The sequence below is a fragment of the Peromyscus eremicus genome, chromosome 17 (genome assembly GCF_949786415.1).
Source record: "Peromyscus eremicus chromosome 17, PerEre_H2_v1, whole genome shotgun sequence".
NCBI classification, from domain to species: Eukaryota; Metazoa; Chordata; class Mammalia; order Rodentia; family Cricetidae; genus Peromyscus; species Peromyscus eremicus.
Genome location: NC_081433.1, coordinates 61,190,630 through 61,207,180, shown reverse-complemented (window position 1 = coordinate 61,207,180; position 16,551 = coordinate 61,190,630). Strand labels below are relative to the sequence as shown.

Sequence of the window (16,551 nt, the reverse complement as noted above, 5' to 3'; positions counted from 1 at the left end):
CAAACTCAGGTCATCAGACTTGGCAGCACTTTTCCCACTGGAACATACCATATCACCACCCTCATATTGTCTTTAAATTCTGGGGTCTAGGGCTGGAAAGATGGCTCAGTGGTAAGAGCACTTGCTGTTCTTACAGCACCCACATGGAGGTTCACAACTATCCATAACTCCAGTTCCAAGTGATCTGATTCTGTCTTCTGTCTACTTGGGAGCTAAGCATTCACATGGCGCATATACACACGTAGGCAAACACTGATATACATAAAATTAAATAAATAATAAATAAGTATTTTTTAAATGACCAAGGGGCCAGGTGTTGTGGCGCACACCTTTAATCCCAGTACTGGGGAGAAGAGGCAGGTGGATCTCTGAGTCTGAGGCCAGCCTGGACTACAGAGTGAGTTCTATGCCAGCCAGGGATATGTAGTGAGACCCTGTCTCAAAAACACAAAAACACAAAACACAAAACAAAAGTGAGCACAGTAGCTTGGAAGATTGGTCAGCGGTAACAGCACTTGCTGAGCGAGCACGAGGCTGAGGTTGAATCCTTGGCACTCACATAAAAAGCGGGGTACCCCAGCACTTGAGGCAGAGGCAGGCAGATCTCAGAGTTTGAGGTCAGCCTGGTCTATAGAGTGTGTTCCAGGACATCCAGGGCTACACAGAGAAACCCTGTCTCAAAAAAACAAAAAAAAGACAAAACAAGCAAACACTGGTCGTACATTCCTGTAACCCCAGAACTTCAGGGAGGGTGGGTGGCTGGGGCTTGCTGCCCAACAGTCAAGTTCCAGGACCAACAAGAGAGCCAGAGTGAACGGAATGAGAGCAAGTGGTGGGGCAGCACACCGGATGCCCTGCTCCGCCCTGTGCCCACACGCACACATGTGCGTGCACACATACGCTATGAAATAATCTTTTTGTACACTGTGAAGACGTGTCTTTGCCAAGGCACCTTCCGATTGGTTTAATAAAAGGCTGACTGGCCAATAACCAGGCAGAGGTTAGGTGGGAGGGCCAAACTGAGAGGATGCTGGGAGGAAGGGCGGAGTCACAAGGAGTTGCCAGGAGATTCAGGTTGAAAAAATACCACCACGTAGTAGATCATAGATAAGAAATATGAATTAATTTAAGTTGTGAGAGCTAGTTAGTAACAAGCCTACGTTATCAGCAGAGCATTCATAATTAATAATAAGTCTCTGTGTGGTTATTTGAGAACTGGCTGACAGGACAGAAAAGTCAGCCTACACACACACACACACCCCACCTGATGCCCTGCTCTAACCTGTACCCACATGTACACGTGCGCGCGCGCACACACATACACAAACCCATGGAAGCCTGGACTGCAGCTGATGCTTATTGTCACAGGATTCTGAGGGCAGCCTGGCTATAGAGTGAGACTGTCTCAAAAACTGAAACAAAGGCCAGGCAGTGGCGGTGGCGGCGCATGCCTTTAATCCCAGCACTCGGGAGGCAGAGGCAGGCGGATCTCTGTGAGTTCGAGGCCAGCCTGGTCTACAGAGAGAGTTCCGGGACAGCCAAGGGTACACAGAGAAACCCTGTCTCGAAAAACAGAAACAAACAAAACAAAACTAAGAAAGTAACAGAGCTGTAAATGACAGGGATGGCTGTCTTCCAGATCCTGGGGGACAAAAGTCTGCCACCACAGTGTCACAGAACCAGTGCCTGCTGGATGCTCCAGGCGGGCATTCTCCAGGAGGCTGCTGGCCGCTGCCCTCTCCCTCCCCCGTCTCCTTGTTTTCACATGGCTGCATCTCCACAGCCTGTTTCCTGTAGAGTCTGATCTTCTCTATTTTACTTAGACTTTTTGGAGACAGGGTCTCATGTAGCTGAGGCTGGCCTTGAACTCCTGACCCTTCCACCTCAGCCTCCTGAGTGCTGGATGAGAAGTGCATGCGACCATACCCAGCCATCTCCTGTTTTTAGAAGGTGCCAGTGACCTCACCAATCCCATCTACAGAGCCCTTTCACCAAGAAAGGTCTCACTGCCAGGTCCTGGAGCTGAGCAGAGACAGACAGATGGCTTTCACAGGCCGCCATCCAGATGCTATGGGGGTGCACCCCACTCCCTGGAGGAGCTTCTAGAGAGGGGAGCAGTAATGAGGGTGTCACTCCTATCCTCCTGACAGCAGTGGGGTATTTCCTCTGCAAAGGTCACAGATGGTAGCCCTGGTAGCTGGCAGCAAAGGAGAAAGTGCCAAAGGGCCAGCAAGATGGCTCAGCAGGTAGGAAGGTGATTGCTGCCAAGCCTGATGAACTAGGTTCAATCTCCAGGAGTCACATGACAGAGGGCAAGAACCAATTCCAGCAAGCTGTCCACTGTTCTCTGATCTCCACACATGTGCTATGGCGCGCGCACACACACACACACACACACACACACACACACACACACACACACACGGGGAGACTCAGTGAATTACAAATGTTCCAGGCCCTATTCTCAGCAAAATCCCCCCGTCACATATGAAGGGCAGAAAACCACCACTCAGCCCAGGCAGGGCCATCCCGTATTACTGTTTCTGTGGAGACAGGGCCTCGCTGTGCGGTCCAGCTGGCCTCAATACTGGTCTCTAGGCTCCTCAAGATTCAGCCTCCACAGCATCTGGGACAACAGACGCGTGCCACCACACCTAGCTGACAAAGGACATTCTGTGGCCCATGGCCTGTGGCCTAAGATACTCAGTTATACCAGGAACCCAGTGTCCCAAGCCAATGGTTAGCAAGCGGCACGAACACCAGCCCACCCCACCCTCGCCAGCTGCCCGCCTCCTTGCTCGGGCCGCCAGCCCCTCTCTCTGCACGTCCCACACCGGCAGTCTGCAGTGCTCCGCCATCTTCCTAGGACACAGAGATCAGGACGTGGCACGGATACCTGGGTCCAGGGTGCAGTTCCCAAGGGGCCGAGAGGTGAGGAGCCCCACACGTCTAGGACAACAGACGAGTACTCCAGCGCCAGCCCACAGAGCATGGGGTAGCAAAGGTGCAGGTACAAGCTGGACCGCAGGCGTACAGAACTACTACAGGAGCCGGTGAGGCAGGCCAGCAGGTGAAGGAGCTTACCGCCAAGCCTGACGACCCACTGGGACCCTGGGACCCACGTGGTGGTGGAGAGAAGCGGTTCCCACAGCTGTAGTCTGACCTCACAGCCATAACTCTCAAAATAAATCAAAATGTAGGTTTGTTTTTTTTTTTTTTCAAAAAATATTAAATCGGTAAATTTTGTCTTTTTGTCTTCTTTTGTGTGTAGATGTGGTTGTGTGTACACACGTGTGTAGAGACTACAGGCCAGCCTCAGGCATTGTTCTTTAGAAGCCTTCAAGCTGATCGTCTTTCTTTTTTCTTTTCTTTCTTTATTTTTTCAGAGGTGAGGACCGAACCCAGGGCCTTGCGCTTGCTAAGCAAGTGCTCTACCACTGAGCTAAATCCCCAACACCTTGTTTTTCAAGACAGGGTTTCTCTGTGTAGCTCTGGCTGTCCTGGACCTCACTCTGTAGACCAGGCTGGCTGGGGGGCCCTGACATCGCCTGACTGCCTCCATAGGCTGCCAGTGTGGGCACATGCTGCTTACAGACTGCTGGGGGGCAAAATCCAGTCCTCACACCTTTCTAAGCCATATCCTTAGCACCTTTACCTTTTCTTTAAGATTTGTTCTGCTGTATAGCCTAGGGTGTCTTTGAAAGGTCTCAAATTCACAGCGATCCTCCTGCCTCAACCCCCAGACTGCTGAGAGACAGGCGTGTGCTATCACACCCCACCTGCTGGGTATATTTTGAACTTGGGCCACTTACGGGACATCGCACACACGTAGAGGTCAGAGGACAAGTCTGAGGTCGGTTCTCCCTCAGCTTGGCGGAAAGCGCCTTTCCCCACTGTGTTAGCTCAAGGAGGGACGAAGCGTGGTTCGAGCTACGTGATGACCGTGAAAACTCAATACTGGGCATGGAGGCCAAACACAAAGGTGAAGGCATGTGGTACCGGAACAAGCGTGGCCACAGGGAGGCAAAGTGGCCGGGGCTGCGGATGGGGCAGACGCCTGCGGCACAGTGAGCCTGCCCGGGAAGACGGTGTGCGGCTACAGGACTCAACCAGTAAACTGTAAGCCAGTGAGTGCTGCAGGTCACACACAAACCACACTTCTCCACTACACTCCAACCGAGCTCTTAAATCCTTTCCGGATAGGCATGGTGGCACGCAGGGAGTGGAGGCAGGAGCATCAAGACTTCATCCTCAGCAACTCAGTGAGTTCAGGGCTAGCCTTTGCTACATAAGACCCTGCCTCAGTAGTCTTTTCCATAATCATTCATTCCCAATTCCTGGAAGAACCCAGACTTCCATGGAAACGGCGGCCATGGAACTCTCTGTTCTGTTTACACTGCAAACATTTGACACCAACTGTATGCAGACACCTACTATATGCTGGAAAGCAGAAGAGCCTCAGCTGCCCTGAACTGTGAGTGACACAGGGATGACACACTTTTTATTTGTTCATTCATTCGCCAACCATGACTCTCTCATGTGCTGAGGGAGAACATGAGTCCCCGCATCACACAGGGGACTGGGTCTGCTCAGAGTGAGAAAGGGCACATCCCAACACACACTTCATCTGTGAGGCCACAGTCTCGGAGAAACGAGAAGCTGGTTATAAAGTCACCAAAGGCTCCAGCTGACCTGTGTCCCTGGCAGGTCACCTGGGAAGCAGGAAGTGGGTCTCAGAAACCAGGAACATGGGTGTCTGCAACCTAGGCCCAAGAGTGCGCAGAACACGCCACACGGCGAGGTCCCTGCCGCCCACACTAAGCATCATCATGTCCTTGACCCTGGAGGAACGTCCGACACCACACACCTGATGTGGAAGGGTCAGGCACCAGGCCACGCCACTGTGGCCAGGAACCCAGCAGGACCAGCCACCTGAGGCAGTCACATCTTCCATCCTGTCTCAGGGCCAGCTGTTCCCTGTCATGAATGGTCCCCATCACCTGGTCCCCAGCACAGAGGCTGCACAGGAACCAAGCAGCTGCCTCCATGCTGATTCCAAACTCTGGGGACCCCACGGAGGGCCACTTAGCTATCCAAGAGGAACAACCTCTGCTTCATGGCAGAAGCAGGAATACCCAAGGCGGCCGAGGTGACAGTTACAGCACCCCCTCCTCAGGTAGCAATGATGAGGTGACCTCTCCACTCAGGTAGCACAAGGGTGACAACTACCTCCTCAGGTAGCATCAGTGGGACCCCTTACTCCCACAAGTGAGCATGAAGGGTAACAACTGTCCCCTCAGGTAGCAATGATGGGGCCACCTGTCCCCGCAGGTAGCAATAAAGGATGACACCTGACCCCTCAGGTAGCAATGATGAAGACGTACGTCCCCCGAGGTAGCAATGATGGAGTCCCTGTCCCATCAGGTAGCAATCAGGGGGGTGACACGTGTCCATTCTGGTAGCTATGAAGAGGCGCACGTCCCCTCAGGTGGCAATGACGGATGACACCTGTCCCCTCAGGTAGCTGCGACGGGACCACCTGTCCAGTCCAAAGAGCAATCTCGCGAGCAGCCGCTCCGCACCGGCTGGCGGCGTGGGACACCTGCGGCGGCCGCAGCCCCGCCCCCGCGTCTCTCCCTCCTCCCCGCCCTCCTCCCCTCCCCTCCCCCGCGCTCTCACCCGTGCGGCCCGCGTCAGGCTCAGGTCCTTCATGACCTCCTCGAAGGCCGCCGTCTCCTCCGCTTGCTTCTGGTTGTGCAGTGCGATCTTCTCGCTAAATTTCCGCGGATTGTTCGAAGTCGCCATCTTCTCGCCGCCGCCTCCTCCTCCTCCTCCTCCTCCTCCACCTCTTCACCCCCCCCACTCGCGGGCGCCACTGCGCAGGCGCCGGCCGGGCCCACGGCTTCAGAGCAATGCGCAGATGCAAACGCGGCCCGGAGCATGGCGCAGGCGCACTGGAGCGGCGCGCGGCGCGGGGGTGAGACGCATGCGCGCACCTAGGCAGCGCGTTGGGAAGCCGGGAGGGACGTGGCTACGCACGCGCACTCAGGCGCGCGCGGTCCGCCGGACGGTAGTCGCCGGGTTGTGGGTCCTGTTCCTTCTCCGAGTGACTTGAGTGGCGGAGGGAGCGGCACGGACACAGGCAGCATTGTGCATTCACCCCAGCTGCCACTGAGCAGTTATGGAGCGCCCGCTGTATACCAGGGCACCGGCGTGAACCCGCGGCCGCGGTCCCGGGGCTACTGGGGTGCACGGCCGGGGACGGGAGCAGGAGGCCCGAGGTGCAGCTTCTGGGCATAGCCTGGCTCGGCACACAAGCCGGGGTCGGTCCCCAGCAACACACACACGCAATTATCATAATAAGGTTTCAGATCTAGAGAAATGTGCCGCGCCTTCTAAGAACACTGACACTGCTCAGGGTGGGATGGCGCAGAATGCTGGAGCCAGGGGATCTGGAGTTCAAACCATCCTTAGCTGCAGAGTGAGTTCAGTCAGCCCGAGACACAGGAGACTCAGAGCTTAAGGGCACCTGCTGCCCTAGTGAAGGACCCGGCTTTGGATCCCAGCACGCAGGTGGAGCAGCTCACAAGCCCTTGTAACTCCGGTTCTAGAGCATCCAACGCCCTCTTCTGCCCTCAGCGAGCGAGCGCGCGCGCGCGCACACACACAGATGCATAAGTAAAGTTTACTTTTAACTTAGAAATATTAGAGCTATGCTCCTCTCTGAATGGAGGAGGTGTGGATGGGGGTGGGTAGACAAGAGGTGGAGGCAGGAAACAGGAGGAGAGGAGAGAGGGGATACTGTTCGGTATCTAAAATAAATGAAAAATTTTAATAAAAAAAAAATTAGACCTAGGGAGATGGCTCCATGGGTACAAGCATGGGAACCTGAGTCTGAATCTCCAACATACAAATAACAACCAGGCATGGCCACGTGACCTCGGTGTTAGGGAGGTGAAGTCAAGTCATTGTAGCTGGTAGATGAGCTCCATGTTCAGTGAGAGACCCTGCCTCAAAGGAATAGGTAGAGGGGAATGAAGAAAGACACCCAACACCTTCCTCTGGCATACACACAGCAGTAAGTCATGGAAGCTGGGCATAGGGATACACATGTCATCCGAGCACATAGGAGGCTGAGGCAGGAGGATCAGGAGTTCAAAGTCATCCTCGGCTACAATAGAGAATTCAAGGCCAGCCTGAGAGACTGTCTCAAAAGACAAAAGAAGTAAAAAGAAAAAGAGCCGGGCAGTGGTGCACGCCTTTAATCCCAGCACTCGGGAGGCAGAGGCAGGCGGATCTCTGTGAGTTCGAGGCCAGCCTGGTCTACAGAGTGGGTTCCAGGACAGGCTCCAATGCTACACAGAGAAACCCTGTCTTGAAAAAAAAAAAGAAAGAAAGAAAGAAAGAAAGAAAGGGAAAGAAAAAAAGAAAGAAAAGAAAAGGAAGGAAGAAAAGAAAAAGGAAGGAAGAAAAGAAACAGAGATCAATGATCAGACAGATCCAAGAGCAGTATCATGCGGAAAGCTTGCTGCAGCCACCAGCGCTAGGGAGTTGCAGGCTTTTGTGAGGCTCACTCCGTGCCCCAAAGCACGAACCCCAGGTCATCTTTAATGCCTGTCCGTTCTCACTCCATATTGCAGGTCCCTCATCCAGACACTTGATCGGGTGGCCTGGAGTCCCCATCGGGTGGCCTGGAGTCCCCATCGGGTGGCCTGGAGTCCCCATCGGGTCCCCTGCAGCCCCTCGACTCCTTGCTGTGTGTAGCCAGCCTAGTCTTGGCAAAGCTGTCTGCTTTCCCTGAGTGCTCGCAGGAGGGCCAGAAACCCAACCTTGGTCAGGGATAAAAGGGGGAACTGAGTCTCCCCAGTGGCAGCAGTGGCCAGGAAGCAGTCGAGCTGTCTCCAGTCACACAGAGGGGTCCTGGTCACCAATGTGGAGTTCACACCCCAGGGTTGGCAGCAAGATGGAATGGGGAAGCAGAAGGCTAGGACCTCCTCTTTGGCGAGAGTGACACTAGAGGACACACCCACATTTGTCAGACTTTCCAGAGGGGCAGCAAGTACCCACATAATAGAACAGGTGGGTAGAGAGGACGGATGCACAGGACAGGAAGGGAGAGGACAGACTGTGGGAGGCCTTGAGCCTGTGGAAAACTTCCTGTGTATCTTCTTGAGTGCTTGGATGACAGCGCTAAACCACCACACCCAGCCTTTCTTCTCCCTGATAGGGTCTCATGTAGCCCAGGCTAGCCTCAAACTCCCTATATAGCTGAAAATGACTTTGAACTTCTGATCCTCCTGCCTCAGACTTTCAAGCCCATGGGTCACCACAGTTTTGAGCACTTTCTGAGGTGTGTGTGTGTGTGTGTGTGTGTGTGTATGTGTGTGTGTGCACGCTCAGGCGCCCACGCATTGGAAGGAAGGCACATGCATCTATAGAGGTCTGAGATTCAATTCTGAAACTTAGTTACTGTAGGAAATGGAACACACACACTCCCATGAACCTCAGTGTTTTCCTTGGTCGCTCCCACCTTCATTTTTGTGTCACGGCCTCTCACTGGGCCCAGAGATTGCTGACTGGCCAGCAAGTCCCAAGAATCCTCCAGTCTCCACCTCCCTTGTGCTGGGATTACAGATGCTCCCTGCCATGACAGACATTTCCTCTGAATACTGGGGATTGGAACTCAGGTCAGGCTTGCAAGGCTGACCCTTCATGGATGGAGAGGCGCCCACCTGACTTGTGCTGGCACCTCATTTCAAGATTGCTGTAAATCTGCAGTCTTTAAACCTGGGATACCAGCACCGAGGAGCCTGAGGCATGATGACGAAAGCCAACCTGGGCTGCAGAGCAGGACCCTCCTCAAAAATGAAAATCAGGGGTTGGAGAGATGCCTCAGTGGTTAAGAGCACTGACTGCTCTTCCAGAGGACCCGGGTTCAATTCCCAGCACCCACATGGCAGCTCACAACCAGCTGTAACTCCAGTTCTAGGGGACACCAGACATACATGAAGGCAAACGCCAATGCACATAAAATAAGTAAATAAATTATTTAAAAAAAATTAAAAACAAAGTTTAAAAAAAATGAAAATCAAGGGGGTGGAGGGAGGGCTATCTCCAGCAAGCAGTTCACAGGGTTTGCTGGTCTTCCAAATGACTCCAGTTCTGTTCCCAGTACCCACAGGAGGCAGCTCACGACACCGGTAACTCCGGTCCCCCTAAGGATCAACTCCTCCTGAGGCACCTGCACTCTCATTCCCACACACAAAAAGGGGGAGAGGAAGGGCACTTAGAGCGAAATCAATGTCACACACAGGTCTGTAGAGACTGAAAGAGACCGCCCAGAGGAGGATGGAACCTTGAGGTGCCAAGACTGGGGGGCCTATCTTGCATCCAGTGCTCCGGCTAGGGAACCAGGCCTTGCACACGAGGCCACTGTGCACCCCCACACCTTTCCTTGGTCTATCTTTTCCATCTGGCACTGCCTGAGACCACAATTTCTGTCCAGCAGAGCAGAGTTGGGACACACTCCTGTCTGCCAGCTAGTTCTTGCCGTCATCTTGAGAGGTCAGAGGGCACAGACAGGGCCCTCAGCTGCCAGAAACAGATTAAACACGGGGCCACGGCTGGGACCGGGCCCCGACTACAGTCTCAGCTTCCTTCCCACATGGCTTTAGTGAACTTTAACATGTGTTGGTTAAATACCAGCTGACTCTAAGCTCAGATCTCAAGGGAGCCCATGACAACCACAGGCAAACGGAGGAGAGAGGGCTGGGAGGACACAAAGGTCAGCAAGGTACAGCTAGGGGCTGTGTTCTGCACACGCCATCCACTCCACAGCCCCGCCTACAACTGGATCTTTCCTGACTCCCAGGTGCTGGAAGTGCCAGCCTGCTTATTGGGCAGTGGCTTGACCGTGACCTGAGCGCTCCTTGATCCACTGACCAACCCCTCAGGCCTGAGGGAGGTGATGCGGAGAGAATCAACAGAGGGGCTCCCGCTTCCTTTTTTACTCAAAGGAAATTGCAGGATGTGGTGGCACACACCTGTCACCCAGCACTGGGGACGCTGAGGTGGGAGGACTGAGACTTCCGGGGCGGGGCCCAGAGGTGGCTCAGTAGGTGGCGTGGTGGTTTGACTAAGAAATGGCCCCAAAATGGTCGAGCGGTGGTGGCGCACGCCTTTAATCCCAGCACTCGGGAGGCAGAGCCAGGCGGGTCTCTGCGAGTTCGAGGCCAGCAGAGCAAGTGTTCCAGGACAGCCAGGGCTACACAGAGTAATCCCATCTAAAAAAAAAAAAAAAGCCCCACAGGCTCCTATAGTCAAATGCAAGTGTCACTATTTGGTAGAGTAAAAGGGTTAGTTAGGAGGTGTGGCCTTGCTGGAGGAAGTATGTACTGTACTGTACATACAGTACTGTAGGGAAGGGCTTTGATCTCCTATGCTCAAGCTACGTCTACTTCAGTTCACTTCCTGTTACCTGCAGATAAAAATGTAGAATTCTCAGCTCCTTCTCCAGCACCATGTCTGCCTGCACACCACCATGTCCCGGTGTGAGGATAATGGACTAAACCTGTGAACTGTAAATGTCTTCAGAGTAACAGAACAGCGACCAAGACAGCAGGAAAAGCACAAGGCCCAGGTTCAATTCCCACACAGCCACTCACAACCATCTGTAGCTCCAGTTCCAGAGGACCCAGCGCCTCCTTCTGGCCTCCTTGTGCATTGCACACACGTTCACCAAGGCATACAGAAATAATAAATTATAAATAACTTCTTTAAATAAAAAAAACAGGAGCTGGAAAACTGGCTTGGTGGGTAAGCATGCTTGCTGTACAAGCATTAGGACTGAGCCTGGATCCCACACACATGTAAAAAGCTGGGTGTGCTGTAACCCAACACTGGGGAGCAGAGACAGGTGGATTCTGGGAGTTCACTGGCCAGTCAGCCTGGCTAAATGGTGAAAGATTGTCTCAAGAGAATAAGGATGAGAGGGTGGAATATTCCAGATGTCCTGCCCTGGTCTCTACATGCTCATAAATAGATGCAAAAAACTTGCATGGATGCAGCACACACTACACACACACACACACACACACACACACACACTCACAGACATACACCCTCACACACAGACTTCTCTGCTTACACTCACACACAGACTCACACACACATTCACACACACAATGCTCTCACTCACACATAGACTCACACACATTCACACACACAATGCTCTCATTCACACACAGACTCACACACACATTCACACACACAATGCTCTCACTCACACACAGACTCACACACACATGCTCTCACACACAGACTCACACACATTCACACACACAATGCTCTCATTCACACACAGACTCACACACACATTTACACACACAATGCTCTCACTCACACACACATTCACACACACTCACATCATTGTCATCATCATTAGTGTACTAATAGACAGCAAAGTAAGTTGACCTCGCGTTATAAAATCAGGGCAGATGGATGCTGTCATCAAACCTGAGTCACCCCCAGCCACAAGGCCTCAAGATCTCAGCCTCGCAGGGGACTTCTATCTGCGATCATCTCTGGATCTTTCCCTCCTTCAAGGTTACAGCTCATACATGTCTGCCAGGTAATACAATACATGCTACTGTAGGCATGGAAACAGGTTTACTGAGTGACCTTCTGCTTAAGGAACTCCTATTCATCCCCCAAAACCTACTGCAAAAGGCTCCCTCTTGCAGGCATCCCTTTCTTTCTTTTTTCTTTCTTTCTTTCTTTCTTTTTTTTTTTTTTTTGTTTGTTTTTGTTTTTCAAGACAGGGTTTCTCTGTGTTGTTTTGGTGCCTGTCCTGAATCTCTCTCTGTAGACCAGGCTGGCCTTGAACTCACAGAGATCCTCCTGGCTCTGCCTCCTGAACGCTGGGACTAAAAGCATGTGCCACCACCACCTGGCTGCAGACATCCCTTTCTGATTCCCAAGCAGAAGTGAGCGTGCCTTGCCACACTGCCTGTCTCTGGGCCACTCTCTGGGAGGGAATGAACAGATGCTAAAGAACACTACCTGAGATGCAGTGCTCACCTGAGAAACCACTCACCCATGCTTCTTGGACCTAGCTGCCATGGGATGTTTTGTATGCTGTGAATATATGTTGCTCTGATGGGTTGATAAATAAAACACTGATTGGCCAGTAGCCAGGCAGGAAATATAGGCAGGATAAACAGACAAGGAGAATTCTGGGAATAGAAAGGCTGAATCAAGATGCTGCCAGCCATCACCATGAGAAGCAAGATGTAAAGATACGGGTAAGCCACGAGCCATGTGGCAAAGTATAGATTTATAAAAATGGGTTAATTTAAGACGTAAGGTCTAGCTAGTGAGAAGCCTGAGCCAATAGGCCATGCAGTTTTAATTAATATAAACTTCTGTGTGTTTACTTGGGTCTGAATGGCTGTGGGACTGCGGGGCCACCGGGCGGGAACACAGAAAAGTTTCAGTTACACCTAGCTGTATTTGTGATGTATGTGTATGTGTTTATGTGTGTGTGTGTGTGTGTGTGTGTGTGTGTGTGTGTGTGTGTGAATGCAGCTGGGTAGCACCAGGTTTTCTCCCAGTGCTGCAAATAACCGAAAGGTGGACCTGGAGTCCATCTGGACAGCACAGTCAGGTGAGGTCCCAGGTCCCGTCTACCCATCCTGCACTTGAACCAGGGACCAGCAAGAAGGCAGGCACAAAAAGGTTTGAAGCCTAGTGCAATCCTGAGTTCAGTCCCCAAGACCCACATGGTGGGACTGAGAGAACCGACTCCTGCAAGCTGTCCTCTGACCCCCACATGATATATAAAAACGTTTACAGAAGCAAGGGGCTGGGGAGAGGGCTGGAGAGACAGAGTGGTTAAGAGTACTGGCTGCTCTTGCAGAGGACCCAGGTTCAACTTCTGGCACACACATGGCAGCTACACTGACCTGTCTTTTCCTGGCTGCCCAGCATCCAGGTCTCTGTTCCCATTTAGGAAGCTGGTCCACATGAAAAGAAGTCCCCACGTTGATGGTGGGGGTCCAACTATTGGTTCCCATTCTCCACCTGTTCCTGTACCCACAGACTTGGCCTTAGGATACTTTGGTTCTTTCTTTTCAGGGAGAAATGTCCACTGGTCACACTGGCCTTGGCTTTGTGCTGGGCACAGGGTAGATGGCTGCAGCTACACAGCAGCCTCCTAGCTAGACCTCAGCAGCTGAACACGGTTCCACGTAGCCCTGGACACCTACCTGTGCGGCAGGAATGGGGTCTTGGCTTGCTGCTGGCCTCAGAAGTGTGCAAGACAAGAATAGAGAACACTGCCAGAGAAGAGCCTCCCAGCCAGAAACAGACTGCAGCCTCATCAGCCTGGATGACACACTCAATGCCCAATCACCCACAGGAGAACCATGTGTTAACAATTTGTGCAGGGCTGTTTCTTAGGTGTTCTGTTTTGCTTTTGAGACAGGGTCTCACTCTGTACCCCTAGTTGTCCTGGGATGCTCTCTTACTACTTTTTTGGGGAACGGGGGGCTACTGAGACAGATTTCTCTATGTATCCCTGGCTGTCCTGAACTCACTCTGTAGACCAGGCTGGCCTCAAACTCAGAGATTCGTCTGCTGGGATTAAAGTCATGGGCCACCATGCCCAGCTGGGAATGCTCTCTTGAAGTCCAGGCTGGCCTTGAAATCAGAGATCTGCCTGCTTCTGTGGGTGGAAGGGGTGTGCCACCACACCTAGCTATGGGGTTGTTTCTCACTCTGTAGACCAGGCTGGCCTTGAACTCACAGAGATCCGCTTGCCTCTGCCTCCCAAGTGCTGGGATTAAAGGGGTGCAGCACCACCGCCCAGCTGGGTCTTTTTCTTATGTAGCAGTAGCTGACTGATTCACAGATGTGCTGTCTCTCCTGCAGAAATATAGGCAGAGGATATAGACTGGGTATGGTGGTCTCAATGAGAATGGCCACCAGTTGGTGGAATTGGGGAGGATGATGTGGTGTGACTTGTTGGAGGAGGCATGTCACTGGTTTGGCTGTGAGCTTTCAAAAGTCCACCATTCCCAGTGTGCTCTCTACCTGGTGGTTGTCGTCTCAACGTGTAGCTTCTCAGCTGCTGCTCCAGCGCCATGCCTGCTGCGTGCTCCCTGCCGTGCTCCCTGCTGCGTGCTCCCTGCTGCGTGCTCCCTGCCGTGCTCCCTGCTGCGTGCTCCCTGCCGTGCTCCCTGCTGCGTGCTCCCTGCCGTGCTCCCTGCTGCGTGCTCCCTGCCGTGCTCCCTGCCGTGCTCCCTGCTGTGCTCCCTGCTGTGCTCCCGACGCCCATGGACTCTTCCTCCTGAAGTTGCCTTGGTCATGGTGTCAGATACTTCATAACTGAGACCCTGGAGCACCAGTCAAGGGCTTTCCTACTCAACAATAGTAGAACAGGGCTGGCAAGATGGCTCCATGGACAAAGGAGCTTGCCACCAAGCATGATGACCTAAGTTTAGTCCCCGGGTCCCACCTAGTGAAAGAAGACAACCAGCTCCTGAGCGTTGTCCTCTGATGTGGTGTGACAACGTCAGTGCCCTCGGCATCCGGGACTATGACGTCCCTCAGCTCAGCGTCTGGCACCTCACCCCTTCGATTCTTCTTAGCCCTAACTCAGCCTCCTGGCCACTTCGGGAAACTACTGCACATCTCCCTATGTAGCCCAGGGTGGGTCAGACTTGCAGTGCTCACGTCTCAGCTCTAGGTTGCTGGGATGATAAGTGTGTACCACCACGCCCAGTTTTGTGTGCAAGGGTGTTACCACACAATTGAATGCCGGGCCTCACACATGCTAGGGGAGCACTCTCATGGAGCTACATGCCTGGTCTGTCACATTCACATTATGTGTATGTGTACAAGTAGAGGCAGAAGAATGAGCGTCCTGTTCTATGATCCCTTGTGGACCCTGGAGCTGGGGTCTCCACCCGCCACAGCACTGGGGTTACAGACACTCGTGACCACAGTTTTCTTTGTGGGTGCTGCGATCTGATCATGGCACTCTTAGCTGCTGTGCCATGTTCTGTTTGGTGTGCACGTGTTTGGCGTGTGTGCACACCATGGAACACACACGGAGGTCAAAGGACAAGCTGCAGGTGTCAGTTCTGCCCCTCACCACGTGGGTCTGGGTGGTGAATTCTAATCTTCACTGAGCCATCTTGCTGGCTCCTAATTTTGAATTGTTTGGTTTCAGCTATCCAAAAATCTGTCTGCTGCATCTTAAGTAGCATTTTGAATAACAAGGAATCTGAGGTCCAAGGTCCAGGATGGGATGATGGATTGTGACTTTAAGGGTTTAGGAGGCAGGGAGTCTCCATAATTCACTTACCTTGCTCATCACAGCCACAAGATGGCTGCAGAAGCTCCTGGCATCCTGTCCACAGAGGAAGCAGAAAGTGAGGGAGGGGGCAGCAAAGCCTCCCTCTTGTCCAAAGAAACTTCCGACCCTTGGAGCCTGCTGGCCCGAGCTGGGAGCTGTGCCCGGATTGAAAACAACCGCATCCATCAGCAGTGCCAAGAACGGTGCGGACCGAATCTTAAATCAACCCCTGCGGCTGGGCACATGGCTGCTGGCAGCGTATCAGAGATCAGCTGGTGAGGAGGGAGCTGTGGCTGCTGGGTCAGCCCCGGGGAACCCTGGAAGGCAAGCTTAGCAGGGGCCCTGCCTGGACGGGAGTGCCACAAACCTGGAGTTGGAATGCTGATTGGCACTCACCTCTCTTGTGTATGGGCATCTTCTGGCCAGGTCCCCCTGGGCTAGGTCCCAGGCTGCTGAGACTCCAGCCAGGTGCCGCCAGCACTGGGAGAGCGCAGGGGATCCGAGCCGTGAGAACTTTCAAGCTGGAGCTGACTTCTGGAAAGCAGAGCCAGGGGCGGGCTTCCAAGCTGGCCAGGTCCAGGCAGATTCCCACCTCACACGGCTCCCTGGAGGCCCCCTTGGCCTGACTCACTGCGAGGCCCTAGAAGTCACACTTGGCCTGTCTCTCGGGCCTGCAAACCACCGTCCCCTGAGAGGGCAGTTTCCCACAGCCAGAGCCCAGGTGTGGAGGGAGGCGCCTGAGGACCTTGGCCAGGCCTCTAGAAGAAGCAGGAAGCAGCCCAGTGCCCCTAGGTTCCAGACGATCCAGATCCCTAAGACTTTAAGATAAAAGGCAGAGAGGCCAGGGCAGGGCTGCTACCGACCTGCAAGAGGGCATCTGCCGGATGACGGAGCTGGCTTTTGTGTATGGGACAGGATAGAAACCAGGGCTCACACATACTAGGTCTGCCCTTTGCCACTGAGCCACGCCCCCAGCCCCTCACTGGGGATTCTAGGCTCCACCACTGAGCCACGCCCCCAGCCCCTCACTGGGGATTCTAGGCGGGGCTCCACCCTGACCACGCCCCCAGCCCCTCACTGGGGATTCTAGGCTCCACCCCTGAGCCACGCCCCCAGCCCCTCACTGGGGATTCTAGGCGGGGCTCCACCCCTGAACCACGCCCTCAGCCCCTCACTGGGGATTCTAGGCGGGG

At 53.5% G+C, this 16,551-nt stretch overlaps 1 protein-coding gene across 1 annotated transcript in view; it reads right to left on the bottom strand.

Annotated features, from left to right (window-relative positions):
• The window catches only part of Crtc1 (CREB regulated transcription coactivator 1), a 58,478-nt gene extending 52,638 nt beyond the window's left edge, over positions 1-5,840 (bottom strand). Inside the window, exon 1 of the mRNA XM_059244391.1 lies at positions 5,680-5,840. Within this exon, the coding sequence (XP_059100374.1) occupies positions 5,680-5,805 (126 nt within the window). The 5' untranslated portion in view covers positions 5,806-5,840. The remainder of the gene's footprint in view (positions 1-5,679) is intronic.
• Positions 5,841-16,551: the final 10,711 nt, after the last annotated feature.